This window comes from Pezoporus flaviventris, unplaced genomic scaffold, assembly GCF_033815535.1.
Source record: "Pezoporus flaviventris isolate CSIRO_AGI_PZ_B2104156 unplaced genomic scaffold, CSIRO_AGI_Pfla_v1 ptg000237l, whole genome shotgun sequence".
NCBI lineage: Eukaryota > Metazoa > Chordata > Aves > Psittaciformes > Psittacidae > Pezoporus > Pezoporus flaviventris.
The window spans coordinates 100,678-128,087 of NW_026892784.1; the positions used below are offsets into that span (position 1 = coordinate 100,678).

At 57.3% G+C, this 27,410-nt stretch overlaps 2 protein-coding genes across 3 annotated transcripts in view; one reads left to right on the top strand and one right to left on the bottom strand.

The window, feature by feature from the left end:
* Positions 1-1,685: 1,685 nt before the first annotated feature.
* The window catches only part of OTUD7B (OTU deubiquitinase 7B), a 30,716-nt gene continuing 4,991 nt past the window's right edge, over positions 1,686-27,410 (top strand). For both annotated transcript variants that reach the window (XM_061442674.1, XM_061442672.1), the window contains exons 1-11: positions 1,686-1,736; positions 10,910-11,058; positions 15,267-15,437; positions 16,136-16,351; positions 22,325-22,426; positions 23,193-23,320; positions 23,984-24,096; positions 24,598-24,725; positions 25,356-25,505; positions 25,924-26,038; positions 27,068-27,152. In XM_061442674.1, coding sequence (XP_061298658.1) covers positions 10,986-11,058; positions 15,267-15,437; positions 16,136-16,351; positions 22,325-22,426; positions 23,193-23,320; positions 23,984-24,096; positions 24,598-24,725; positions 25,356-25,505; positions 25,924-26,038; positions 27,068-27,152 — 1,281 coding nt within the window. In that variant the 5' untranslated portion in view covers positions 1,686-1,736; positions 10,910-10,985. The remainder of the gene's footprint in view (positions 1,737-10,909; positions 11,059-15,266; positions 15,438-16,135; positions 16,352-22,324; positions 22,427-23,192; positions 23,321-23,983; positions 24,097-24,597; positions 24,726-25,355; positions 25,506-25,923; positions 26,039-27,067; positions 27,153-27,410) is intronic.
* The window catches only part of BOLA1 (bolA family member 1), a 39,613-nt gene continuing 32,898 nt past the window's right edge, over positions 20,696-27,410 (bottom strand). The window contains exon 2 of the mRNA XM_061442678.1: positions 20,696-20,705. The gene's annotated coding sequence lies outside the window, so the exon portion shown is untranslated. The remainder of the gene's footprint in view (positions 20,706-27,410) is intronic.

A 27,410-nucleotide genomic window follows, 5' to 3' on the forward strand; every position in this document is an offset into this window, starting at 1 on the left:
CAGGCTCTGCCCAGTGGTGCCCAGGGACAGGACAAGGAGCGGCGGCCGTGAACTGAACCACACCAAGCACCACGTCACCACGAGAAGAGCTCAGTGCTGAGGGTGCAGAGCCCTGGCCCAGCCTGCCCAGGGGGTGCTGGGGGCCCCATGGACACGCTCTGGGTGATCTCCAGGGCTCCCTTCCAGCCCAAGCCCCAGGGTTCAGTGAGACCCCCAAGCCGTGGAGCCCCATTGGGATCTCCCACCACATCCCACAGCGGAGGCACCGGCACCACGGGCTCCTCGCACCGGGCACTGAGGAGCTCCACACTGGGGGCTCAAGCACAATGCGAGGTGGTTCAGGCCCCACACTGGGGGGGGTCATGGCTCACTTTGGGGTCTCAGAGCACAAAAAGGGGGGTTCATGCCCTACACAGGAGGCTCAGGCTCCCCACTGGGAGGGTTCAGGTCCCACACTGGGGAGGTTCAGGCCCCACATTGGGAAGGTTCAAGCCCCACATTGGGAAGGTTCAAGCCCCACCCTGGGGGGGTTCAAGCCCCCCGTTGGGGGATTCAGACCCCACATTGGGGGGTTGAAGCCTCCCATTTGGGAGGTCCAGGTCTCACACTGGGGGGTTTCAAGCCCCACACTCGGGGGTTCAGGCCCCACATTGGGATGGTTCAGAACCCACATTGGGGGATTCAGGCCCCACACTGGGGTGTTGAAGCCTTACATTTGGGGAGTCCAGGCCCCACACGGGGATGGTTCAAGCCCCACATTGGGGGGTTCAAGCCCCACATTGGGACGGTTCAGGCCCCACACTGGGGGGTTCAGGCCCCACATTGGAGGGTTCAGGCCCCACACTGGGGGGGTTCAGGCCCCACATTGGGGAGTTCAGGCCCCACACTGGGGGGTTCCAGGCCCACACTGGGACAGTTTAAGCCCCACATTAGGGAGTTCAGGCCCCACATTGGGGGGTTCAAGCCCCACATTGGAGGTTCCAGGCCCCACATTGGAGGGTTCAGGCCCCACACTGGGGGGGGTCAGGCCTCACATTGGAGGGTTCAGGCCCCACATTGGAGGTTCCAAGCCCCACATTGGAGGTTCCAGGCTCCACATTGGAGGGTTCAGGCCCTACACTGGGGGGTTCAGGCCCCACATTGGAGGGTTCAGGCCCCACATTGGAGGTTCCAGGCCCCACATTGGAGGGTTCAGGCCCCACATTGGAGGTTCCAGGCCCCACACTGGGGGGTTCAGGCCCCACATTGGAGGGTTCAGGCCCCACATTGGAGGGTTCAGGCCCCACACTGGGGGGTTCAGGCCCCACATTGGAGGGTTCAGGCCCCACATTGGAGATTCCAGGCCCCACATTGGAGGTTCCAGGCTCCACATTGGAGGGTTCAGGCCCCACACTGGGGGGTTCAGGCCCCACACTGGGGGGTTCAGACCCCACACTGGAGCTTCCAGGCCTCGCTCCGCTGCGCCGTCACGGCCCGGCCGCACGGGGGCGCTCTCCCCCTCCTTTCCTGCGCAGGCTCCGTGGAGCGGCCGGGGGCAGGGGGCGTGGCCGCAGCGCCGCACGCCATTGGCCACGCGCAGCCCGGAGGGGCGGGGCGGGGCGGCCGCGTGCGCCCGCCAAAGCGTTCCGGGCGGGAACGGGGGCGGTGCCGCGTGTCCCCCCCCCCCCCCCCTTCACCCCCCCCCGGGCGGCGGCGGCGGGGCCCGGAGCGCGGCCGCGCCATGGAGCCCAGCGCAGGTAACGCCGCGATCGCGCCCTGTGGGCCCCGAGAAGGGAGCGCGGCCCCGGGGGAGCCCGGCGGGGTCAGCGCAGCGGGCGGGGGTAACGCGGGGCCCAGCCCCGGCCCTCCGGGCACTTCCCGGTGCGGTCGCCGTCGGTGACCGGGGATCCATGGGGCTCCCCGGGGTGCGCCGAGGGGATGGGGCCGGGCCCGGGCCCCTTTGGGCTCCACAGCGGCGGCTCCGGAGCTGCCCGGTCCGGGCGGCGGGGGGGAAAGGGCAGATCCTGGGCCGGGTAACGCCGGGGGCGCCGCGGCCCCGGAGCGCTTTCGCCGTGGGTGCGGAGCCCGGCGGTGACTCAGGGGCCGGGGCAGCTCCGCAGTCCCCGCTTCAGGGAACGGCTCTGCCCCGTCCTGGGAGTCGCTGACGCAGGGAGCGCGGTAACGGGCGCGGGCCGGGGCCTCCCGGGTCACCGTGAGCCGCGCGCGGCTGCGTTTGCAGCGCCCGGGGGGGTTCAGCCTCCGGTTGCGGGGAGAGCGAAGGCGCCGTGGTCGGGTTGAAAGGGGCGGAGATGCTGAGCTTGGTTGGAGTTGTGTGGATCTGCCAGTGCAGGGACTCGGCTCTTCACAGAACCGTGGAAGGGATCGGGTTGAAGGGAGCTGGAAGCTCGTCCAGAGCCATGGCAGGGACCCCTTCCTCTGGAGCAGGATGCTCCAACCCCGGTGTCCAACCTGGCCTTGAGCACTGCCAGGGATGGGGCAGCCACAGCTTCTCTGGGCACCCTGTGCCAGCGCCTCAGCACCCTCACAGGGAAGAGCTTCTGCCTAAGAGCTCAGCTCAGTCTCCCCTCTCTATCAGGTTAAAGCCATTCCCCTTGTCCTGTCCCTGCATCCCTTGTCCCAAGCCCCTCTCCAGGTTTCCTGCAGCCCCTTTAGGCACTGGAGCTGCTCTAAGCTCTTGCCTTCATGCAGCAGAGGGGAGCATCCCCCCCATGTCCTGCTCATGCTCTGGGGGTGCAGCCCAGCACACAGGATCCATGTCAGGGTTTGAGCCATTGTTCTGCCTTCGGGATGGATCAGTAAATTGCTTTGTAATTTAGCCTGAAAAGCACAAAAAGAGGAATTGATGCGTGAGTGATGATGAGGATATGGGAAGAGCCTTGGACGTGATGAAGCTGCTGTGTTTGTGTTGGAGGGTTTTCTATGGCTTGGAGGCTGCCGCCGTGTTCATCATCGCAAGGTTTAGGCTGATCTGGGTGTTGGAAGGGGCAGGGTTGTATTTGGAGCAAAGGGAAGCAGGTGATTGCGGCTCCGCAATAGGGTCAAGTTTTATTTAGCAGCAGTTAAACACATGAAAACCATCCCGGTTTTATAAACTTCCCTGTGCCTCTTACTTAACCGTTGCTTCACTCGTGCCCTGCCTCTTGAGCAGCAGCGGGTGTTTAAATGCACCTCTTCGCTGGGATGCCATCGCTGTCCCGAAGCAGCCCAGGGCACACTGAAAGGCTTCCGAGCTCGGCTTTGAGGCTGGCGCTTCCCAAGGTGGTCAAAGAGCTGCTTGTGCCAAGTGGGAGATGCTGGAGCCTGACCATGGGCTGCGAATATCCCTCCTTTAGTGGGCTGGATTCCTCCTTGCAGGGCGAGTAAAGACACTGGGGCAGGCAAAGTTGTGTAGCTGGAAAAGCTGAGCCTGATGGCTGGAATTGTCTGCATCAGGTCACGCACGATGCCTGGGTTCTTCTCCATAGAGCCATGGAATGGTGTGGGTTGGAAGGGGCCTTAAAGCTCATCCAAAGCCGTGGGCAGGGACCCCTTCCACCAGAGCAGGATGCTCCAAGCCCCATCCAACCTGGCCTTGAACACTGCCAGGGACGGGGCAGCCACAGCTCCCCTGTGTTCCACCACCCTCCCAGGGAAGAGCTCCCTCAGCTCGGACTCTTTTCCTCATGCCCTGGATGAAGCGGAGCCGCTCGCTCCGTGCCCACCTCGCACAGCACCTAAGTGGGAGCTCAGCGCCGGGGAGGAAGGTATTAGGTCAGGTCAGGCTCCGCGCTAATCCCGGCTCTGTTTTGGCTCTTCTCGCCTGCGTTAGGTAACCTGCAGTGTCAGGTCAGGGGTGCTGGACGGAGGCAGCACCCCGGCGAGGAGGAGCAGGAAGCAAGGAACCTCCGTTGTGGTCCTTCAGGTCCGGCTGGCTTGGAAGCCCATCAGGTTTGCTCCGAGCTGTTGTGATGAGGCTGGGGAAGTGAAGGGCTTGGTGATGGCACCTCTGGCTTGCACCATGGGGCAGGGTTTGGTGCCCATCTGGAGGGGGTCAGTCCGGCTCCCTCTGTGGGTTCCCGGGTGGATGTGTGGTGCTGGAGTTCAGTGGGTCACATCCTGCTGCCTTGGGGGGGGGCTGCCTCCAAGTGGAGCTTTGCAGAGCAAGGAGGGGGATACAGGGCAGCAAAAGCTCCGGCAGGGGCAGGTCTCTGGATCTTGGCACCTCGGTTCCCATCTGAAGGCGCCCATTGGAGGCTCCCACTCGGAGGCCCCCCAGGTCCTTTCTGCCCCTGGAGCTGGTGGAGGTGCCCGGCCAAGGTCGTGCATTGACTTTGTGCTGCTGGATGGAGCCTGGAGCCTGGCTCAGGTCCTGCCCTCCTCAGCAGCCACAGGGAAGAGTCGGTGCAGTTCAATGCTCCTAAAATCCTTCTGGAAACACCTCTTTAAGTGTAGCAGAGGGCGCTGGATACAGGGAACCCACATCCCCTTTCATGATGAGTTCTGGCTTTAACCTTGTGGTGTTCTCCACGATCCCCTTGGTTTAGCGTTCCAATGAAAGCCCCTCAGAGTGATGATCCTGGAGCTGACATCCGTCATTCCCGTCCTGTGGCTTGGGTTTGTTTCCAGGGGAATGCTTGTTGAGGTAAATGCGTTGGGTGACTTCCCCTTCCTCGTGCCCCAGGAGACACAAGGGATGAAGCTGAGCACATTTCCTTGTTGGACCTTGCTTCCTCTTCACCTCCTCCCTCGGTCTCTCCGTTTGCCTGATGGAGCCGGGGCAGGGAGGTTCCTGCAGCAGCCACGGAGGACGTGGATGCTCTGAGGCTCTGCTTCTGCTGAGCTCCTCCCAACCCCCTCGGGTCTGCCCCTGGTGCTGGGTTATCCTGTGGAGAGGAGCGAGGCAGGGAGGTTCACGTGGCTTTGGTGTGTTCCTTCTGCCTTCGATCATGGAATGGTTCAGGTTGGAAGGGAGCTTAAAGCTCAGCACCCTCCCAGGGAAGAGCTTCTGCCTGAGCTCAGCTCAGTCTCCCCTCGGGCAGGTTAAAGCCATTCCCCTTGGCCTGTCCCTCCATCCCTTGTCCCAAGCCCCTCTCCAGGTTTCCTGGAGCCCCTTTAGGAGCTGCTCTGAGGTCTCCCCTTCCCGCAGCAGAGGGGCAGGATCCCCCCCAAGCTGCTGCTCATGCTCTGGGGGTGCTCCCAGCACAGGGGGGGTTCTGGGCTCAGGCGCTTGCTGAAGCCAGGTCATGGGGAGCCCAAGTCCTTCTCCTCCCTTCCTCCAGCCTCCACCCATCCTGTGCTCGTGTTTTAGGTGCGCTTTTGGCATCAAGTGTTTCCATTTCTGTTACTCAGGTTTTCCTTGTGCAGGGGTTAACTAAACCTGGCCCCTTCCTCACTGCCCCTTCCCAAAGGCTGGGTCTCGTGGCCGGTGCTTTCCCGGCCGGGTGGATGCAGGTCTGTGTGGATGGAGGATCCCCGCGGCGCTCCGGGATGCAGGGCTTTCACTCTCTGCTCCGTGGGTGTGGTGACCAAGCGAGAAACCCTGTTTGTGTAAGGCTCAGCCTTGTTCCAGCTGGGAGCAAGGTGTGACTCACGGCTCCGGGTAATCTCCCCTCTGCTTGCTCCATGGGAAACGTCGCGGTGCTCCGGCCCTGCGAGCTGGGGGAAGCTGTTACAGACCCATGGATGGGTTTGGGTGGGGAGGGACCTTAAAGCTCATCTAAAGCCCTGGACAGGGACCCTTTCCACTGGAGCAGCTTGCTCCAAGCCCCATTGAACGCCGCCAGGGATGGGGCAGCCACAGCTTCCCTGTGCCAGCGCCTCAGCACCACTGACTAACACAGGCTCAAAGCTGGGAGGTTACAGACAAATCAGTGCCCACCTTGAGGTGTTTGTAACAAAGGTGAAGCCATGGGCTGTTGGTTAAGTCCACAGCAGCGAGGAGAGGAGAGGAGGAAGGGGCCATGAGCTGCTTGCCACACATGGAGGAGCCGGGAGGGAGCAGTGCGATGGCCGCTGGCCCCCCAGGTCTTGCTCAGAGCTTCCAGCAAATGGTTTCAGGCTGATTCACTGGGGTTTGGGGTTTGTGTTGTCCTGTCCAGAGGGGAGGAGCGAGTTCATCGCTGCTGGAAGCGCTTCACCCCGTTCCGCTGTCATGCCCCAACACGCTGCCATACCGGGTCCTCCCGAGCTGGAAGGAACCAGCCCTCAGCAGTGGCTAACGAAGGAGGTGCTTCCACCATGAGAAAGCCTTTGCAGGCAGTGCAGGGTCTCGTACCAGAAAGCTCACCCTGAGAGATGCTGGTGCTGCCTCAACAAGTCCCCAGGCTCGCCTCGGGAACCAGGAGTCAAGCCCAGAGCCAGGCTCTTGGAGGTGCCGGGAGGGTGCCTGGATCTCAGACTAAAACCAAGGCAGCTGGAGGTGTCCTTCACCCTGGCCATCCTCTTCCTGCTCACTCGAGGGGCTGGACACAGCAACTGCATCAGGAAAGTTCAGTTTCAGCCCAAGGGAGCCGCTTCATTTAGTGTCAGAAGCCCTTGTGCAGCCTCACCTGGTCTTAAACTCTGGCTTTTAAGTCAGTGTTGTACAGGACACCAGCAGCGAGAGGACTTTCGTCATCAAGCGCATGTAAATACTCCCCTTGCACCACGTGTGTTCCATGGGCTTCCTGCTGCTTCTGCCAGCTGGACAGACTGAGAGCTGGGCTGGGGCAGCCTGGAGAAGAGAAGGCTCCTGAAGGGGAGACCTGAGAGCAGCTCCAGTGCCTGAAGGGGCTGCAGGAAACCTGGAGAGGGGCTTGGGACAAGGGATGTAGGGACAGGCCAAGGGGAATGGCTTGAACCTGCCAGGGGTTTGCTGCCCAGGACTCACCTATCTCCTGCCTCCTGCAACTCCTTCCAGTGTCTCATCAGGGTGAGGCTTAAGGAAGCTTTGGACAGCATTTTACAAGCATTAGCTAAGGAAATGTTGTGACATCCCTGCGGGGTCGGGGGTTTTACCTTGCCCGTTTCCATCCGTGCAGGCACCAGAATGGTGTTGCTTTTGCACCGAGGTTTCTGATGATGGCCAGCCCTTGAGGCTGACATTGCAGCAGCCTGCTCGGCAAACATCGCCATTCCCAGAGGTTTGGGAGTGTCGACGTTATCCCGTGCCTGCGGGGGACAGCCAGTGGAAGCGTGAGATGATGTAAAGAGGCTTCTGGGGATTGGAGCATCCTGAGCGGCTTTCAGGCCAGCTGAGGCGGTGGATGTGGTGAAGGTGCTGCTGGTGGCCTGCTCATGGTGATGCCTGGAGCTTGCGTTTAACAAGGGTGTTTCGAGAGGAGGAGAAGCTGCAATAGGGTGAAGGTGGGTTCCACGCTGAGCTTTAGCTCATTTCTTACCTTTATGGCACTTGGTGGCAGATTGGAGTCGTGTTCAAAGCCAGGTTGGAATGGGCTTGGAGCAGCGTGCTCCAAGGCAGGGGTTTGGAACTGGAGGAGCTTTAAGGTCCCTTCCAACACAAACCACGCCGTAACTGATGTGAAAGGAGCGCGGGTGCTGGCGCTTGGGACAAGGGAGAGGAAAGATCAGCCCTGCGAAACGCCGCTCCATGGGGATGGTGACACAGCAGATCCCGGGGGGAAGCGTGGTGCCGGGAGCTGAAAGGTGCCAGTGTTCCCTGCATGGCGGGGGTTGCTTGCCCCGGGAGCACCGGCAGCGGCTCAGCCCCGTGTCTCACCCGCATAGCTCAGCCCTTGCATCACGGCAGAGGCGTTGCTGGGCTCGGAGATTCCTGAGGGCCGAGGACACTGGGGTTCCTGCAGGCAGGAGTCACGCTCGGTTCACAGCAGCCCAGGCTCCGCTGTCGGCTCCAGGGCTTGGGCAGTGCCTGCCTGTGGACGGCTCCGAGCTGCTGGTGCTGCCGAGACCAGGAGCAGGTTTGTTTGCTCTTGAGCTTCTCCTCTTGGCAGGACAAGGGGCGATGGGTTCAGACCAGGACAGGGGAGGTTGGGGTTGGAGAGAAGGAAGAAGTGAAGGTGGTGGGGAACTGGGATGGGTTGAACGGAGAAGGTGGCTGCCGCATCCCTGGCAGCGTTCAAGGTTGGATGGGGCTTGGAGCATCCTGCTCTAGTGGAAGGGGTCCCTGCCTGTGCCTTCAGATGAGCTTTAAGGTCCCTTCCATGCTGGAGCAAACCCCATCAGCTCATAAACTCCTGCGGCTCCAAAGGTTTTCCCCTTTGGAAACAAGTCTTTGGTGAATTGTGGTTCCTGGTGGAGGGCAGCTCCTTGCAGGAGGTTGTGATGAGATGGATCATCCTCATCTGGGCTGGTTCATCCGCCACACCGTGGTTCATCCACCGTCCCTGCGTTCAGCCTCCCACCAGCACAGGGCCTCCACAGTGAGATCTGAGTGATCCACGGGAAGGAAGACGTGGAGAAAAGGAAAGGAGGAGATCAGGAAGAGCACAGCTCCATGGGGAGCTAGCTGGAAGGAGGGACCTGAGTTACCATGCCAAGAGCATGAGGATTACAACCAAGGATCTGAAGCCTTTATTCTGCAGTGACCAATCCAATGGATTGTTCCCTTGAAATCAGGGGGTTTTCCAGGTTTTAAAGCGGAGGGAGAGGGAAGGAATGCACCGGTTTGGTTGCAGGGAGGTGGCTGAAATGGGATAACTTCTGTCCACTGGGAAGCTGGTGATGGGGCCGGGAGTACATCTTGTATCATCCCCCTTCCCCAAACATGCAGCATTCCATGTAAACAGCCGCTGCCGCTCCACGGTGTCCGTGCCAAAGAGTTTTAGTGCTGGGGTGGGATAACAATGTGCAATTGTGTGATTCCCACCAGCGGGGTTGCTCAGATAGCAGTCTCTTCCCAGACACTGCTGGAAGGAGGCACCAGCTTCCCCACACAGCTCCTGTGGTCCTCGGTGGGATTTGGGGGCTGTTCGTGCGTGTGAGGCCAATCCCAGGTGTAAAAGCTCCTGATTCCCAGCACAGAGCCGCATTCCCAGCTTTCAGTGTGGGATGTTGCACCCATTGAGGTGCTGAAGAAGGGCACCGGAGCTGGTGCAGGGCCTGGAGCACAAGTGATGGGGAACAGCTGAGGGACCTGGGGCTGTCAGGTGGAAAAGAGAGGGCTCAGGGGGGACCTGATGGCTCCCTACAAGTGCCTGACAGGAGGATGGAGCCAGGAGGGGCTGAGCTCTGCTCCCAAGGAACAAGGGATGGGACAGGAGGAAACGGCCTCAAGCTGCACCAGGGCAGGGTTAGATGGAGCTGAGGAACAGTTCCTGCCCCAGAGGGAACTTGGAAGGAGATTGGGAGCGTGTGTTCAAGGCCAGGTTGGACACAGGGGCTCGGAGCATCCTGCTCCAGTGGAAGGGGTCCCTGCCCGTGGCAGGGGTTGGACTGGAGGAGCTTTAAAGTCCCTTCAACCCAAACCATTCCAGGATTGTGCTGCAGTGAGCTTCCAGTTAGGAACTGTTCCTTGTTTCCATACCCCTTGCTGGTGGTGAGAGGATGCAAACGTGCGGCTTCCAGTGAGGGCTGTTCCCTATGGTGGTGATGGGGCGAGAGCAGGAATTCCCTGCCCAGTTCTGCTGTCTGAAATGCCCTGGGTTTAGGCTCTAACAATGCTGAAGAATGGCATTGAACCAAGAAAGCCAGGAAATTCCGGATTAAAGCATGGCTGTTTGACTTGCTTGGGCTCCGGGAGCTTTGCCCGTCTTCAGCAATGGTCCTGAAAAGAGGCAGTTTATGGCACCAGGAGCTTTGCCCATCAGGAATAACCCCGGAAAGAGACCTTTTACCCCGGGACTCTGGAAAACAAAGAGGTTTCTTCCTCTTCCACCTGGCAGCGCCGGTTCCCCTCCCACCCTCAGCAGGACACCGCCTCCTCAACCCCTTCCTTCAGCTGGGGATGAGTTGTTTTTCCAGCAGCTTTTGGTTCCTTGAGAGTGGAATTTTGCTCCCAGTCCTTGATGTGCAATAAACCCAAGCTCCTGGAGAGCTCCTTGCCCGTTCCTGGCTCCGGCTGTGCCTTGAGGAATGCAGAAAATCAGGATTTGGATGGCCAGCAGGAGCACACACCTCAGCATCGCAGCTCCTTCTGATTCAAACTCCAGGCTCACGTAATATCCATGAGCCAGGCTGGGTTTGGGAAGCAGATCCCGAGTGGTGCATTCCTTTCTTCCTGCACCTGGGGGGTTATTGCCTATAAAGGGGCTTTGGATGCAGGGACAGGCCAAGGGGAATGGCTTTAAGCTGCCTGAGGGGAGACTGAGATGAGCTCTCAGGCAGAAGCTCTTCCCTGGGAGGGTGCTGAGGTGCTGGCACAGGGTGCCCAGGGAAGCTGTGGCTGCCCCAAGGCCAGGTTGAACACAGGGGCTTGGAGCATCCTGCTCCAGTGGAAGGGGTCCCTCCCCGTGGCAGGGGTTGGAGCTGGAGGAGCTTTAAGGTCCCTTCCAGCCCAAACCATTCCAGGATTCTGTGTTAGGCAGCATCTGTTAATTCCACCATTTGGGGCTTTTATTCTGCTCTGATTTTGGGGTGCTCAGCGGAGCCCGCCCATGCGCTCTGCAAAGGTGAAAGAGAAGCTTCCTGCTGTCTCCCTGCTTCCAAAGAAACTCCTTTCTTTTCCTTGCTACTTTCCCATCATTTTGGAAATAAAAGCTTCAACACCTTTGAAATGAGGAAGAAAACCCTGAATTTGCTAAGCCCTTGCTGTACCCAGCAGCATCAGCATCATGACAGCCCCTTCATGCAGGGAGAAAGCAGCACAAACTGTGGTTGTCCTACCAGTTATCCATTGTTGAAGTCCTAAATCCCAAGTGATTTTAGGGAGTGGGGGGTATTTCCCTTGCCATCAGGTGGCTCAGCTCCTGCCCGGCCCGGCTGGTGGGTTTGGCTTTGCAATGTGAGCTACAGGCGCTGTTGGTTTCATTCCTAGATTGATGCCGAGGTGCTGATCCGGGCGCTGCCGACCCCAAGCTGCCGGGAAGGATCCATGAGCCACGACCTCGGCTATGGACATCGTCCTGTCGGATTTTGTTCGCTCAACGGGGGCAGAGCCAGGGCTGGCCAGAGACCTCCTCGAAGGTAAATGGGGCTGGGAAGGGAAGCAGGGAGAAGGCAGGCGGTGGCTGATGGGAAGGACAAAGGCGTTGGGAGAGGTGTGGGAGCTGCCCGTGGTTGGGAATGTGGTGCTGGAGCTGTTAGAGCTGTGCCCTCAGCAGCGTGGCTGCTCACGCTCAGCCTTGGCTTCTTGTTACACATCCACCAGGGAATGAATTTTACGTGGTTGGAAGGAGGACGCATCAACCCGGAGCGCCCTGTCCTTCCCTCCATCCTCTCCCTTCGCGTGTGTTTGATGCAGGAGGCAAAAATGAGGGTTTCTGTTTCTTTATAGCAGCAATACCTTCACAAGGGCTGAAGGAGCAGCACTAGGTGAAGGCTGCCAGTGTTTTGGAAGCAATATAGGGATAATTATACAGGCAAAACCATGCTTTTACTGGTATATCTTGTTCTGCTTGTGGCGGTGGTTTGATTGTGCCGATAGAAAGTGCTGTTTGGTGGGTGCCAGTGACCTCTCCTGGCAGAGCATCCCCTTAGAGCCCCGTTTACACCGGGGCTGGAGGCTGCTGCCAAGCAGAACCAGTGGGTTTAAGATGATGGAGAGTGCTGAGATGCTCTGATGCTTCTTCCAAAGTACTGGGAAGTTGCTCACTCCTGATTGTGTTTAGCTGGAGGCTGCAGGTGCTTAATTTCCACCCTGTACTTAGTGATGGGAAGGGTAGAGGAGAAAGGACACCAGGTCTTAATGTTGGAGCTGTAAACCTGCTCGTGAGCGTTGCCTTTGGGTTCATGTGGACAGAAGGTGGTGAGTAAATACCGGAGTCTGTTGTGACGCTGGAGGACAGAAATGTTGCACAAGGAGCTCCCCATGAGCTGGCTTCAGTGTGAGCTGGGGGCCCAGAGCCCCTCGTGTGCTGGGCTGCACCCCCAGAGTGTGAGCTGCAGGGCAGGGAGAGGATTCTGCCCCACTGCCGTGTGAAGGGGAGACCTCAGAGCAGCTCCAGTGCCTGAAGGGGCTGCAGGAAACCTGGAGCGGGGCTTGGGACAAGGGATGCAGGGACAGGCCAAGGGGAATGGCTTGAACCTGCCCGAGGGGAGACTGAGATGAGCTCTTAGGCAGAAGCTCTTCCCTGGGAGGGTGCTGAGGCGCTGGCCCAGGGTGCCCAGAGAAGCTGTGGCTGCCCCATCCCTGGCAGTGCTCAAGGCCAGGTTGGACACAGGGGTTGGAGCATCCTGCTCCAGTGGAAGGGGTCCCTGCCCGTGGCTTTAAATGGGCTTTAAGTTCCCTTCCCACCCATACCATGCCACGATTCTATGATTTTGGGGCTTGGTTTTCCCACCTGGTAATTACAAAGCAAGCCCATGCTTGCTGGGTTTCTTCCCATCACCCCTTTTCTTGTATAATACAGGTCATGTTTGTCACTGATCCCAGCACCAGCTGATGCTCCCACGGCATCCGCACCAGCTCCCTGGTGCTGCCGCTCCGGATGCTGTAGCAAGAATGAAGTCAAGGCCCTGAAATCGTTGCTCAAATCCATGTTTTTAGGCACTTTGCTCCCCCTCCCTGTCTCAGTGCTCACAGGATCCATGGGGAGCTTGTTCCTCTGTGGAGCTGCCATTGGCTGTGCTGGGCTCAGGGCTTCACCCTTTCCCTTTGGCTGCTCCACGCAGGAATCTGGCACGCTGTGGGCTGTGGGCTGTGGTTTCCTGCTGGCTCCTGGGTTTAAGTTGCTTTGTTCCATCTCAGGGTTTCTAAGATTATCCTTTGGAAGGCACACTGGGGCTGGTGATAGGAAAGACTAAAGCAGATGCTGCTTTGAGCTCTCCCTCTCCTGCTCGCGCATGGGTGGATTATTTTGGCTCATTTCTGTGATGTGCTGCTGAGCTGGTGCTGTTTCTCCTGCAGCCTCGGTGGAGTTGACAGCTCCAGGGGTGGGAATGAGGGAAAACACGGAGATTTTCCTGGTTGGGTGGGTGTTAGCAAGAGCAGTTGGATAAAAGAGATGTGGGAAGTGAATTACTCAGGTGTGGAGTTGGAGGGGGATATAGAATTGTGGGATGCTTTGTGGCAAGGGACCTTAAAGCTCATCTAAAGCCGCAGGCAGGGAGGCTTCCACTAGAGCAGCTTGCTCTGAGCCCTGTTCAACCTGGCCTTGGACTCTGCTTCTTCAAGTCATCTTGGGTTCTGGCAAGGAGAGCTAGAGCATCACATGGGAGACAGGCTCCGGGTCTCTCTGTGGTTGAACTTCTGGCTCATGGTGTCCCCAAGGGACATTGGGCTTCCTGCTGGAGGAGGGAACCTCCCTTTTCTCTCATCCAAGCCCCGGCAAAACCTGCTCTGTGCAACAAAAACCTCCCTGAACACCGTGAGCCACCTCTCTTGGCAAGGTCCTGCACATGGGTCAGGGCTAATCCCAGGCACAGCTGCAGGCTGGGAGAGAAGTGATGCAGAGCAGCCTGAGGAGGAGGACTTGGGGGTCTTGGTCCATGAGAAGCCTCCCATAACCTGGCTACAGTGGGAGCTGGAGCCCAGAACCCCCCTGTGCTGGGCAGCATCAACAGGAGGTGAGCAGCAGGGCAGGGAGGGGATCCTGCCCCTCTGCTCTGCGAGACCCCCCTGCAGCACTGGGTGCAGCTCTGGTGTCCTCAGCACAAGGACATGGAGCTGCTGGAGCAAGTGCAGAGGAGGCCACGAGGATGAGCAGGGGCTGGAGCAGCTCCCATAGGAGCCAGGCTGGGAACATTGGGGCTGCTCAGCCTGGAGAAGAGAAGCTGTGTGGAGAGCTCAGAGCAGCTTCCAGTGTCTGAAGGGGGCTACAAGGATGCTGGAGAGGGGCCTTCATCAGGGACTGGAGCGACAGGACAAGGGGTGATGGGTTCAGACTGGACCAGGGGGATTTAGGTTGGAGATAGGGAAGTTTTACATAAAGGGACACTGGGATGGGTTGAATGGAGAAGCTGTGGCTGCCCCATCCCTGGCAGTGTTCAAGGCCAGGTTGGACACAGGGGCTTGGAGCATCCTGCTCCAGTGGAAGGGGTCCCTGCCCATGGCAGGGGTTGGGACCGGATGAGCTTTAAGCTCCCTTCACCCCAGCCCAGTGTATTATTCTGTGATTCCTGTGCTCACGAAAAGCACTGTAGAGTCCATCAGAGGCGTCCTTTCTGGGTGCTGGTGGACACCTGGGTTGTCCCATGGATACTGGGATCTACGAATCCCTTCAGCTGCCACCGTTCCGTGGGCAGTTTCCAAAGGTCAGGGGTTTTCTCCCTTTCGGAAGCGGCTGCTGCTGAAGGTGCTTGGGGATTGCAGCTGCAGTGGGGCAGCATTTGCGTCTCCTCCCTCCCTGACGTTCTGTAGCAGACAGTGGCGTGGCGGCACGTTGAGTTTTGACCTGATGGCTCATTCTCGGGCCTTGACACTGATTCATTCCTTCATTATAAAAAACCCCAACCAACCAAAAATAGCCCCTTGACTCAAAAGGTGAAGCTTAAAAATAACTTTCCATGTGGAGTCAGTCATTAAAAGCTGCCAATTGCATCTCTCAAAAGGATTTACATACCTGAGGAGTGTGTTTCCTTCAGGGAATTAGACGTAATGGCTCCTTTTATTGTCCATGAGCTATCACCTGAACCGGTTGGTGGTTCATGTAGCTCTGGATGTGTCTCTGCACACACAAGGTGTAAAGCATCCACATAACCTGTGGCAACAGAGCCAGCGCTTCCTGAGCACTTGAGGTTCATGGTTCCCTCTCTTGCAGAAGTGCAAATCCTGGGCAGAAATACAGTGAGAGTGGTGCTGCTCCCCTTGTTCCTGCTGGGCACCTTCCTGCTTCATAGCAAACTGCACTAGTACTGGTTTCAGCTGTGGAAGTAGCCTACAACTGCCTGTAAGGAGGTTGTAGTGAGGTGGGGGCTGTCTCTTCTCCCATGGAACAAGGGATGGGACAGGAGGAAACAGGCTCGCGCTGCACCAGGGGAGGTTTAGGATGGGTACTGGGAAGAGTTTATCCACCTAAAGGGTGCCCTGGGAATGGTGGAGTCACCGTCCCTGGAAGTGCTCCCAAACCGTGCAGATGAGGCCCTCGGTGCCGTGGGCTGGTGCTGGGGAGCGCTTGGCCTGGATGATCTTGAAGGTCTTTTCCACCCTGGTTGACTCCCCGGCTGTGTGGGCAGGACGTGGCTTGCTTTCTCTCTGCTGGGAGGGTGACCTCTCTTGCTACCTTCACATGCAGGCAAGAACTGGGATCTGAGCGCAGCCCTGAGTGACTTCGAGCAGCTGAGGCAAGTGCACGCGGGCAACCTGCCCCATTCCTTCAACGAGGGCCGCCCCTATAAACCCCCTGAGAAGGAGACGCCGCGCCCCGGGCGGCCGCCGCTGCAGCGGCAGGATGACATCGTGCAAGGTCAGTGGCACAGGATGGTCCAGAGCCATCCTATCTCCCTCCTGGTGCCTGGAACACTCACATGCTGCAGCCATGCTGGGGTGCATTGGGGGAGCGTGGCAGGGGGTCGACGGAGGTGATGCTCCCCCTCTACTCGAGCCTGGTGGGGTGCATCTGGAGTGCTGTGTCCTGAGCTGCTGGGGAGGGTCCAGTGGAGGGTCACAGGGATGCTCAGGGGTCTGGAGCATCTCCCTGATGAGGAGGGACTGCAGGAGCTGGGCCTGGGTAGTGCAGAGAAGAGCAGAGAGAGAGGGGATCCCATCAATGCACATCAATAGCTCAAAGGTGGTACCAGCAGGGTGGTGCCAGACTCTTCCCAGTGGTGCCCAGGGACAAGATGAGGATCAGTGGCCGTAAGCTAACAGACACCAAGTGCCACCTCAACAGGAGGAGGAACTTGTTGCAGTCGAGGGTGGCCCAGGGTGGTTGTGGATTCTCCCTCTCTGGAGCCATCCCAAAGGCAGCATGGGCACGTTCCCGTGTGCCCTGCGCTGGGTGGCCCTGCATTGGACTGGGTGACCTGCAGAGCTCCCTTCCAGCGCTAACCCTGGGCTTCTGTGATCCAGCTCCTTGCAACCAACAGCCACGAGCTGAAGGCAGGGATTTGGTCATTGCTCCTGCACCATTCACGTGGCTTCTCCCCTTCCTCTTCCCCTCAGAGAAGCGCCTGTCCCGAGGCATCTCCCACGCCAGCTCCACCATCGTGTCCCTGGCCCGATCCCACGTCTCCAGCAACGGCAGCAGTGAACATCTGCTGGAGATGCCCATCTGCACCTTCCAGCTGCCCGACCTCACCATGTACACCGAGGACTTCCGCAGCTTCATCGAGCGGGACCTCATCGAGCAGTCCATGCTGGTGGCCCTGGAGCAGGCTGGTGAGTGCTGTGCTTCGTGCCAACGCAGTGCAATGGTGCCAGTGTGGCAGCGGTGCCAACAGGAGCGAGCCTGAGGCCACAGAGAAGCCACCGCATGGCAGGGATGGGTGTTATTCCGTGCCTTTTCATAGCGTGGTGCAAGAGTTGAGTAAGAGTCTGCTGCACTTTGCCTGCAGACACTGAATGTGCATAAACTGTGGGTGTCCTCATCACAGGTTGCATTATTTCATCCCCACCCTGAGCTTCCCGGTGCCCAGCGCCATCCCGACAGTGTTCCTGAGAGAAGGGGGGGAAGAAATTCCAGCCTAACACACACAGTGGCTCATTGCAAACGTTAGGAAGCCATTCCAAACAGTTCAGATGGATGATGCTTTTTATGTGCTGCTTCAGCGCAGGAAATGAGATGAGACAGAGATGAGATCAGAGCTCTTCCCTGTGAGGGTGCTGAGGCACTGGCACAGGGTGCCCAGAGAAGCTGCGGCTGCCCCATCCCTGGCAGTGCTCAAGGCCAGGTTGGACACAGGGGCTTGGAGCATCCTGCTCCAGTGGAGGGGGTCCCTGCCATGGCTTTAGATGAGCTTTAAGGTCCCTCCAACCCAGACCAGGCTGGGATTCTATGGAAACTCTTCTGTTTGCCTGGGAAGGAGCTGCCTTACGAGTGCAGGTGGATTTGTTTTCCAACCTGCTGGTTTCCTCCTGGATAGTTGCTAAGTGATCTGTGAGTCAGATGGAGCTGGTGAATGGGTGCCAGAGAGAACCTAATCCACGTTCCCTGGCCAGCTTCCATGGGGTGGGCAGCAGAAGAGCCGCAGGCAAGATGTCAGGAGCTGTTACACCTCCTCTTCCCATCCCCGATGCACACAGAGAGCTCTTCCCTCCGAGATAACTCATATCCTTGATGCCAGATTTTAGCCCTCTCCTGCTCAGGTGGTGCTGTAATCCGTACTCTCATGTTTTGGAAATGAACACTTGATCCAGCCGCTCTCATTACAGCAGCGTTCGCTGCTCCTCCGTGTGCGTGATGCAAAGAAACCACCCTGATCCACACCCTGGATTCAGGGAAGGAGGGAACTGGGCTCTGGGCTTTCTTCATCCACGTGCTGGGGAAGCTTCACATTAAAGTCTCTTTGCATTAGAGAATCACATCCTATGGAATCACAGACCGGTTTGGGTGGGAAAGGACCTTAAAGCTCATGCAGTGCCAACCCCTGCCATGAGGAGGGCCACCTTCCACTAGAGCAGCTTGCTGAGGTTTGGTATAAATGGGTGTTTCTCTTGATGAAAGGGGTGTTCTGCATAGAAACTATTCCCATCCTCACTCAAAGGAAGGGTTTGAGTGTGGCGCTGTGATCTACGGTGACTCCCGTTACTCATTTAGTGCGCACTGTCCTCAGGGGATTAAAGCAGTGTTTTATAGCCTAATAAACGTTGAGATCTTCTCTCCCGAGATCCCTTTGCACCACTGTGGCAGAGTGAAGTGGCTGTAAATTGTAATGACAGCCTCTTGGAACGCTTTGAGCAGGCTGAGCTGGATGAAGAGGTCTTGGTGGAGCTGAAACCTTGGCCTTGGTGCTCTTTGTCAGAACCCTGGAGGGGGGAAGCCCAGCCCTGTATCTTGAAGCTGCAGGGTGGTTTGTTTCTCTTGTGGCACATTTGGAGGAGCAGTGCCTGAGGCTATTGGGGCAAACAGTCCAACCCCTGCTCCAACATCTTCTCCTAGACCCAGTTACTCCAAACCCCAGCCAACCTGACCTTGCGTGTCTGCAGGGTTGGGGCATCCACCACCTCTCCGGGCAGCCTTTGCCAATGCCTCCCCACCCTCAGCAGGAAGAATCCCCTCCTCCTATCCGGTCTGAGGGAGCATTTTGCCAGAGCAAGATTCCTGGTTGTAAGCTGAAGAGTTTGATGCCTTTGCCTTGGCGCGGAGCTCAGGCTTTCACCGCAGGCTCAGGGCCCACCTTCACAAGTCCCCCGTTGTATTGGCAAGAAAGGAGCTTCACACTTCAGCACCTTTAGTAGCCACCTGCAGGTAGACTGTTAGAAAGGGCTGAGCTGGAGATCAGCTTCCCTGCGGGAACGGCATGGGAGCAGCAGCCAGCGGGTTCCTTCTTCCCGGGCTGGACGGGTGCCACGTCTCGGAGCGGGCGGTCAGAGCCATGGGTGCGTTGGGAACGCATCACCCAGGCTTTGGGAAGCCTTTCAGGCCGTACATGAGCAGAGGCACGTGTGTACACGTAACCCCTCTTGTCTTACCTACCTGGCATCCACATAGCTTCACCTATAAGTCATTGCCTGGACTGGTTCCTTGCAGCAGGAGAGGTGCGTCTGGGTCCGCCTTGCTTGGACGAGCAGGCAAAACCTTCTCCGAAGCTGGGTGCTGGGCTCTGCTGGACCACTGCTGCGATGCCTTCAGCCCCTCTGCTGTCATCCTCAGCAGCAAGACCAAGAGGCTGAGTCCTGGCTGCCAGGAGGGAGATGACCAAGCTCTGGTCAAGATGAGCATGGCCGTGGGTTGTATGGTTTGGGCAGGCAGAGCAGCAGCAGGGTTGGTTGGAAGCTTTTGATTCCCATCCTCCCTAAACAGGGGAGAAAGCAGCTGCTGATGGAGTCAGTGGAGCTCTTGGCACTGCCAGATCCTGCCACAGAAGCGTTTGTGTTGTCTTCAGCAGAGATGGGCTCAGGATTAGAGATCAGAGGCAACCTCTGCCTCTTTCATAAATTGCTAATAGGTGAATCATCTCATTTTGGATGCGCAAAACGAGCTCACTTCAGCACAGATGCCACCTTTGCCAGCTGCCTTCCTCTTCCGGTCGCTTCTGAAGCCCACTTCTAGGTGCCCACTTCATCCTGCTCCTCTGCCTCCTCCAGTGATTCGGATGGGGGGAGGAAGCCCAGCCACTGCCCATAGGTTGTGGTGGGTGTTGGTGCTGGATCTGTCACGTCAGCACGAGGAGCACAGGGCCAGGTCATCCCTGGGAATGCTGCCTTCGTCACGTTACGGTGCTGGATTCCCTGGTAGCCTTAGGGAAGCCATTTGGGTTCTGGATGAGTCAGGCCTCGGGAGGAGCAGCGTCTCTGTTCCTGCCCATGGCCATGACCTATTTCCATGATTCCTGTTAGAAGAAAGGGCAGTGTTTGACCAAGCACACACCTTGGTGTGCTGGTTCCTGACCTCTGCAGGGACAGACACATGAACTGTAGCAAAACTGGGCCCCCAGAGAGTCACAGCATCAACCAGGTTGGAAAAGCTTCAAGCTCATCCAGTCCAACCCTTACCCCAGCACTGCCAAGGCCACCACTGCCCCATGGCACTGAGGGTGTGTGAGCACTTGCAGGGCCGGTGCCTGCAGCCCTGCCCTGGGCAGCCTGTTCCAATGCCTGAGCACCCTTTGGGGCAGGGATTGTTGCTCAGCTCCATCTAACCCTGCCCTGGTGCAGCTTGAGGCCATTTCCTTTTGCCCCATCCCTTGTTCCTTGGGAGCAGAGCCCAGCCCCTCCTGGCTCCATCCTCCTGTCAGGCACTTGTAGGCAGCCATCAGGTCCCCCTGAGCCTTCTCTTCTCTACCTGACCCCCCCCCAGGTCCCTCAGCTGTTCCCCATCACTTGTGCTCCAGGCCCTGCACCAGCCCCATTGCCCTTCTCTGCCCTGCTCCAGCACCTCAAGGTCTCTCTTGTAGCGAGGGGCCCAGAGCTGAGCACAGGATGCAAGGTGCTGGGTGCAGAGGAAGTCTCTTGATGCTGGTGGATGTTTCCAGATGAGCACAAGAGCGTTCACCAACCTCACTGCTCGATCACAGGAGCATCCTTCGTGCTCCTCACTCCAGTTCCTTTCCTCCTAGAGCTTCCAGGGCTTGCTCCCAGTAGCCACATGCAGAGAAATAATGTTGGTTTGAATACTTGCAGGGGCCTTTCCACGGCCTCGACAGGAGCAGAACGTTCTGCTCCTGGGTTTGGGGAATGTGATTGCTTCTCACATGGCCCCTCCCGTGTAAGCGGAGCTCTGCCCGAAGTGGCTTTGCCTCGCTGGGGACCTGCAGTGTGACCACACTGCAAACAGCAGATGCCTCCCCAAGGTGTGTCCCCTCCGCAGCACTCAGCTCGGCTCAGTGGGAGGCTGCACAACCTCCCCTGCCCCAGCCAGGAGCGGGGCTGCCCCTGCTGTGGGGCAGAGCAGGGAATTCTGCGGGAGCACCACAAAGCAGAGCAGCCGAGCGCTGCCGGCCGCAGCCTTCCCTTCCCTTCCCTTCCCTTCCCTTCCCTTCCCTTCCCTTCCCTTCCCTTCCCTTCCCTTCCCAGCTCCCTCAGGAGCAATGCTGGGGGAGAGCCGGTGGCTTTGCTGAGCAGGGCGGGTGTCCTGAGCCCGCTCTGAGCACTGCAGCCCCATGCTGGGACCGGCACGGAGCCGCCTGCCTGCCCTGAGCTTTGCTGCTCGGCGTCTGCCTGTGCTTAGGGAGGCTGGAAAACGGGTTCCTCTGTTTGGTTCTTGCACAGCTGCCGTTGCTGCAGCGGTGCAAGCCGTTCTAAGCAATCCTGTGCCTGGGAGCAGGGGGAAATTCATTAGGAATCGTAGAACCATGGCATGGGGTGGGTGGGAGCGGACCTTAAAGCCCATCTAAAGGCATGGCAGGGACCCCTTCCACTGGAGCAGGATGCTCCAAGCCCTGTGTCCAACCTGGCCTTGAGCACTGCCAGGGATGGGGCAGCCACGGCTTCTCTGGGCACCCTGTGCCAGCGCCTCAGCACCCTCCCAGGGAAGAGCTTCTGCCTAAGAGCTCAGCTCAGTCTCCCCTCTGGCAGGTTAAAGCCATTCCCCTTGGCCTGTCCCTGCATCCCTTGTCCCAAGCCCCTCTCCAGGTTTCCTGCAGCCCCTTCAGGCACTGGAGCTGCTCTCAGGTCTCCCCTTCAGGAGCCTTCTCTTCTCCAGGCTGCCCCAGCCCAGGTCTCTCAGCCTGGCTCCAGAGCAGAGCTGCTTCAGCCCTTGCAGCATCCCCATGGCCTCCTCTGGCCTTGCTCCAGCAGCTCCACGTCCCTCTGGTGCTGCAGCCCCAGAGCTGGATGCAGGATGCAGGTGGAAATGCTGGGAAAGGGCTGATTTTCTGCACGAGCCATTGAAACGCAACTTGTTGGAAGCCGGAATTGCTTCTCCCAGCCAAAATAAGCTGCCTGTTGCACGGGATCTGCTGCAGGATAAAGTCACAGCCAAAGGAGGCAGAGCTTGGGTTTGAGGGCACAGCCGAGCGAGACAAGGCTGGGTTGGGAGTTCAAAGTCCTAATTCAGCCCAGCTTCATTTCCTTGATGAATGTTTAACCTCCAGCCACACTGTATTTGATGCTAATTTTCTTCCCTGCTTCTATTTTTAGCCGCTCTTGGCTTGAATGACTACAAGTGCCTTTATATTGCCAAAGAGCTGTTAGACTGAAATGGCTTCAAGCGCTGTCACTTTGCATTTGCATTGGTAGAGCTGCTGGCGTCAGCAAAAGGCCTGGAGTGTTGTACCTACCCCAGGAGCAGGGGACAATGAGGTGGCTTCGTTAGGGGGTTGGTTGGAAGAAGAAGAAGAAGAAAAGAGAAGCAGTTATTAACTGGAAAAGTTCTTGAGCACCGTTTTGAGAGGCACTTGGAGGTGTTTGCAGCCTGATGGCTTTGAAATAAGAGGAGTAAGTCAGAGAACACTGGTTTGGGTTAAAATCCCAGCTGGCTTAGCTCCTCTTTGTAGTTCATTCTAATTGGCACGACCTCCCGTTCAGCCTGGCCATTCCCCTGCATCCCCATCAAGTGTTGCAGCTCCTATCTCCCCTCTTTGTTGCTTTGCTACCACCGTGCCTCCCTCCTTCCTCCCGCCCCAGGATGGGTATGGAACTGCTCTTCATCTCTTCCTGTGGTCCCCCTGCAAACTAAGCAGGTTCCATCCTCGCTGATGGCTTCTGGGGGGTGACACGGCCCTGTTGTGATGCCTTTAAATGCTTCCACAGGTCGCCTGAACTGGTGGGCAAATGTGGATCCCAGCTGCCAAAGGCTGCTTCCCCTGGCCACCACCGGAGACGGGAATTGCCTGCTCCACGCTGCCTCCCTGGGTAAGCTTGGCTTCCAGCACGGGTTCACTTCAGACCTGCTCACACACATCTCCCTTCTCCGGCTGAGCCTGGGAAGGACCCATCCTTTAGGAGCAGCACCCAGCATTTCCCAGCCATTCCTATGGGAAAGCAGGATGCTGCCGCTCATCCCAGCCATGGCAGCTGTAGGTGTGCGAGCAGTCACAATGCTCAGGCTCTGTGGGAGGGGAATGGCTTGAAGGAACCAGGCTGCTGATGGCCTGTGGGCTTCCAAAGCACTCCTCCTGTCCGTTTGGCAAGTCTCCCTGGATTCCTGAAGGAAACGTGCAGCGATGGAGCCACCCCTTCCCTCCTTGTGTGTGTTGGAGTTTCAAGAGCCCGGGTTCATCTCCCCTGCCTTCATCTTGGCACTTGTGACCGTAGCAAACGTCCCGAGGCTTCCAGACTGCTAAATCAGGAGGGTTTTGTGTTGGGATTCCAGAGCCGGTGAAACCACAGTTTCACACGCTCTGGTCTCCTGTTCCCATCAGACCCCCGTGTAAAGGAGCGTGTGATTTGGGGAACAAGGGGTTCCTGTGTCTGTGGGCTGAAACTCGAGGTGGCAGCATCTGGAGCTGCGGGAAGGCTCAGCCAGGTGGGAAACGCAGGCTTTGAAGCAGGAATTGGGGTATCCAGACTGAGGAACTTGCTTTTCCCAGCCTCTGTTTCCCACTTGCCCTGGTTCGTGGCAGATCGATGGAGCAATTCCAGCTGCTGCTCATCCTCTGCTCTTCTTTCCTCAATGCAGGAATGTGGGGGTTCCATGATAGAGATCTCATGCTCCGCAAATCCCTTTACACCTTGATGGATAAAGGCGTGGAAAGGGAAGCCCTGAAGCGGAGGTGGCGCTGGCAGCAAACACAGCAGAATAAGGAGGTAGGACCCAAACCAAAGCCCGTCCTCTTTGCAGAGGGGAAAGGTCTTGGTAAAACATCCTGTGGGGTGGGAGGTGCTTCCTGTCGTGATCAGGTCACGATGATGTTGAGCAGCTCCCTGGTTGTGCCACGATAAAATGAATGCTTCAAGCTCTTCCCTGTGAGGGTGCTGAGGCGCTGGCACAGGGTGCCCAGAGAAGCTGTGGCTGCCCCATCCCTGGCAGTGCTCAAGGCCAGGTTGGACACAGGGGCTTGGAGCAAGCTGCTCCAGTGGAAGGGGTCCCTGCCCATGGATCTAGATGAGCTTTAAGCTCCCTTCCAACCCAAACCATGCTGGGATTCTATGATCCGTCCCATTGTCTCTTGTCAATAAATGATGTCATCTCTAAGACTGGAAGGATTTAGTGTAAAAGTAAAGGTTTGCTCTCATCCCGTGGGTTCCAGTGTTTGCTTCCACCCCACAAAGAGCAGGCTTTCAGCCAGATTCTCTCCCTGGGCTGCCTTGAGAACCCGGGTGCAGAACTGTGCACATCCCCTGCATCACACAGTGATTCTTGTTGCCTAAATCCGTGGGGAGAAGCTGTGCCTGGGTGTCTAAAGCTGTGCTGCAGGGGCTGGGCGGTGTTTCCTGGCCTGACTTAGGGGCTGTTGTGCTCTTTTCCAGTCTGGCCTGGTTTACACGGAGGAGGAGTGGCAGAAGGAGTGGAACGAGCTGATCAAGCTGGCATCCAGCGAGCCCCGCGTGCACTACGGCACCAATGGCAGCGGCTGCGGAGGGTACGTGAGTGGGAAACTAGCACCTCGGGAGCTAAAGCACAGGGAATATCCCCCCTGAGCTCACAGTTCAGGCGGATCCTCAAGGGACAAGGCTGGGAATTGCTGCCTTGGAGGTTTAAGGGTCAGGAGAAAGCAAGAGGTCCCTAAAGCATCACAGGAAGTGATTCTAATGCTCCTTTTGCTGGGGTAACCAATGCATTGAGCAGCAGATGAAGGCTTTTCTCCTGTTCCATCATGATGGATGCTAAGTGAGGGTCATAAAGGGAAGCTGAGAACTTCTGCAGTGCCCACTCTGTATTTCAAGGGCACTTTGCTGTCCAGAGAAACACCAGCTTTAGATAAGAGGCTCCCAGAAGTGCCAAGCAGCAGCATGGTATTCCCTGGATACAAACCCTTGTCTTGGAATAAGACATTCGGGGGGGGGGGGGGGGGGATCTGCATCTAAAATGGCAACTTAAGAGCTGAGATCAAACAAGACAATGAATTTCTCCTTTCCCAAAGTGTGGAAAGCTCGGAGGAGCCCGTGTATGAGAGCCTGGAGGAGTTCCACGTCTTCGTCCTTGCCCACGTGTTGAAGAGACCCATCGTGGTGGTGGCAGACACGATGCTGCGGGACTCGGGGGGAGAAGGTGAGAATCCCGCTCTCTTCTGAAGGTCTTCATGAGCTGGGCATGCTCAGGCTGCACATTTCCTCACTAGGGCAGGTTTTCATGGGCTCAGGAGCCGTTTCCATGGGGTCTTTTTGCTCAGTGAAGCTCATCTTGAAGCAGACAGCAGAGATCAGAGATACCCCCAGAGGGCATGAGACCCAGCTCAGCATCACAGGCTGCTCTTTTCCTGTTCTTAAGCACATCTGCATGATGGGTTGGGTATTTTCCTGCCTCTTTGGCCCCCACACATGTGTGTAGAGCTGGAAAGTTCCCTGCTTGTTGCATTTGCCACTAGCAAGCTTAATTTCCTGTCTGAAAAGCTGAGTCAGTTGCCATAATTCTGGGTGCACAATTGAAGTTGTCTTGTGGTGGAGCAGTGTAAAAGGGCTTTTTATAGAAAATCCAGGTTCCTTTTGCAGCTGTGTTCCTCCTGGTGTGAAATCAGTGTCTATTTTGGGTTGTGGTTTGGGGCTTTTTGGTGGCTCTCAAGCTGACAGATAATTGCAGGTGAAACCTTAAATGAAGCACAGTTTGTTCCGGAGCAGTTGCAGGATAAACAGCCCTGAACTCTTTAACCCCTTGTGAAAAATAACCCTGATTTCTTCCCAGCGTTTGCCCCTATTCCCTTTGGAGGGATCTACCTTCCTCTGGAAGTCCCAGCCAACAAATGCCATCGTTGTCCATTGGTACTGGCTTATGACCAAGCCCATTTTTCTGCCCTGGTATCCATGGAGCAGAAGGAGACCACAAAGGATGAAGGTGGGTGGTAAGGTTTATATTGATCTGTCATTGAGGGCAGCCCTGGGAGGGAAGACTGGTACTGGTAAGGTACTGGTGAGGTACTGGTGGGTTACTGGTGAGGCGCTGGCACAGGGTGCCCAGAGAAGCTGTGGCTGTCGCATCCCTGGCAGTGTTCAAGGCCAGCTTGGATGAGGCTTGGAGCAAGCTGCTCTAGTGAAAGGTGTCCCATCTCATTGCAGTGGGCTTGGACTAGCTGACCTCTAAAGAGGTCTTTCCCAACCCAAACCAGTCTGTGATTCCATGAGGATTCTATGATCCCAAGCACGGGCAGTCGCTGCGTGACGCCGGTCGTCATCAGTAGTGGTGTTCTTGATGGGTACCAGAGCAAAAGGTTTGTCCTTTTGGGCATTAAAGCAGGCTCTTGTCCCTTGTGCAGCCGTGATCCCCCTGACAGACTCTGAGCACAAGCTGCTCCCTGTGCACTTTGCTGTGGATCCCGGGAAGGAGTGGCAGTGGGGGAAGGACGACAGTGACAATGTCAAGCTGGCCAGGTTGGTAATCCCCAAGTGGAGCGGGTTGTTGCTCTGTCCCCAGCTGGGATTTCATGTGTCTGGATGGAAGCTGAACCCCTCTTCAGTGGAGATGGAGCAACTTCATCTTTAACTTCATTCTCATTTGATGCCCTGATTTCCTGAGGGAATTGCTGGGGCTTGGTGGAGAAGAGAAGGCTCCGGGGGGACCTGATGGCTCCCTACAGCTGCCTGACAGGAGGATGGAGCCAGGAGGGGCTGGGCTCTGTTCCCAAGGAACAAGGGATGGGGCAAAAGGAAACGACCTCAAGCTGCACCAGGGCAGGGTTAGATGGAGCTGAGGAACAATTCCTGCCCCAAAGGGTGCTCAGGCATTGGAACAGGCTGCCCAGGGCAGGGCTGCGGTCGCCGGCCCTGCAAGTGCTCACACACCCTCAGTGCCATTGGGCAGTGGTGGCCTTGGCAGTGCTGGGGCAAGGGTTGGACTGGATGAGCTGAAAGCTCTTTTCCACCCTGGCTGATACCATGATTCCATGATTTCCATACACCTTGGGTAGGGCTGTGCTATCTCCTGAGCTTCATTGCTCTGAATCCATGAGTTCACAGTAAGCATAGCTCAGAAACGAGAAGCAGCAGCACAGCAGCCACTGTACTGACACCAAAAGCAAGGGGTGTTTTTCCATTCTTCTGTTCCTCCTGGACAATAACAACAAATATCCCTGAGCTGGGGCCCCTGGAGCTTTTCCTGAAGTGGTTTTTGTGGAGAGGAGGATCATTTGGAAACCAGCGCTATTTAAATCTCTGACATGTTATTTGTCTCATGGCAAGGAAGTTTATTTGTGGAGTTCAGCTTCTTTCATAGCAGCTTGATTCTGCCGTTCAGGAATCTTACTTCTTCATTTGGGATTTAATTGAAAGGTTTGGAAGGCTGCAAAAACGTTGCCTTTTGTCTCCTGCTGCATGAAAACATGCAAAGACAATAACTCAATGTGGGGAAGGGAGCCTCAGTTGTTAAACTTGCCTCTAACCCAGCCTTGGTTTCGATTGCAGTGTGACGCTGTCCCTGGAGGCAAAGCTGCACTTGCTGCACAGCTACATGAAAGTGAAATGGATCACGCTGCCTTGTGACACGCAGGTGAGGAGACAAAGAGGATTCTCTTTCCTCTTCAATTATTTAAAGCTCCTTTCCGCAGGGGGCAGAGGTGGGGTTCTCATCTGGCCTCTTCTTTACGTGAGCTTGGCTGTGCCCAGCAGCCCTTGACAGCCTGGGGTGTTGTTAATGCCTCCCCCTGTTTGAAAGGAGAGAACTCCCCAGCTTAAATAAGAGCTGCTTTGGGCTGTCTGCAGTGGTCAGAGTGTCCTCTCTGTAGTTCCAGTGGTGATGGTTTGGTTG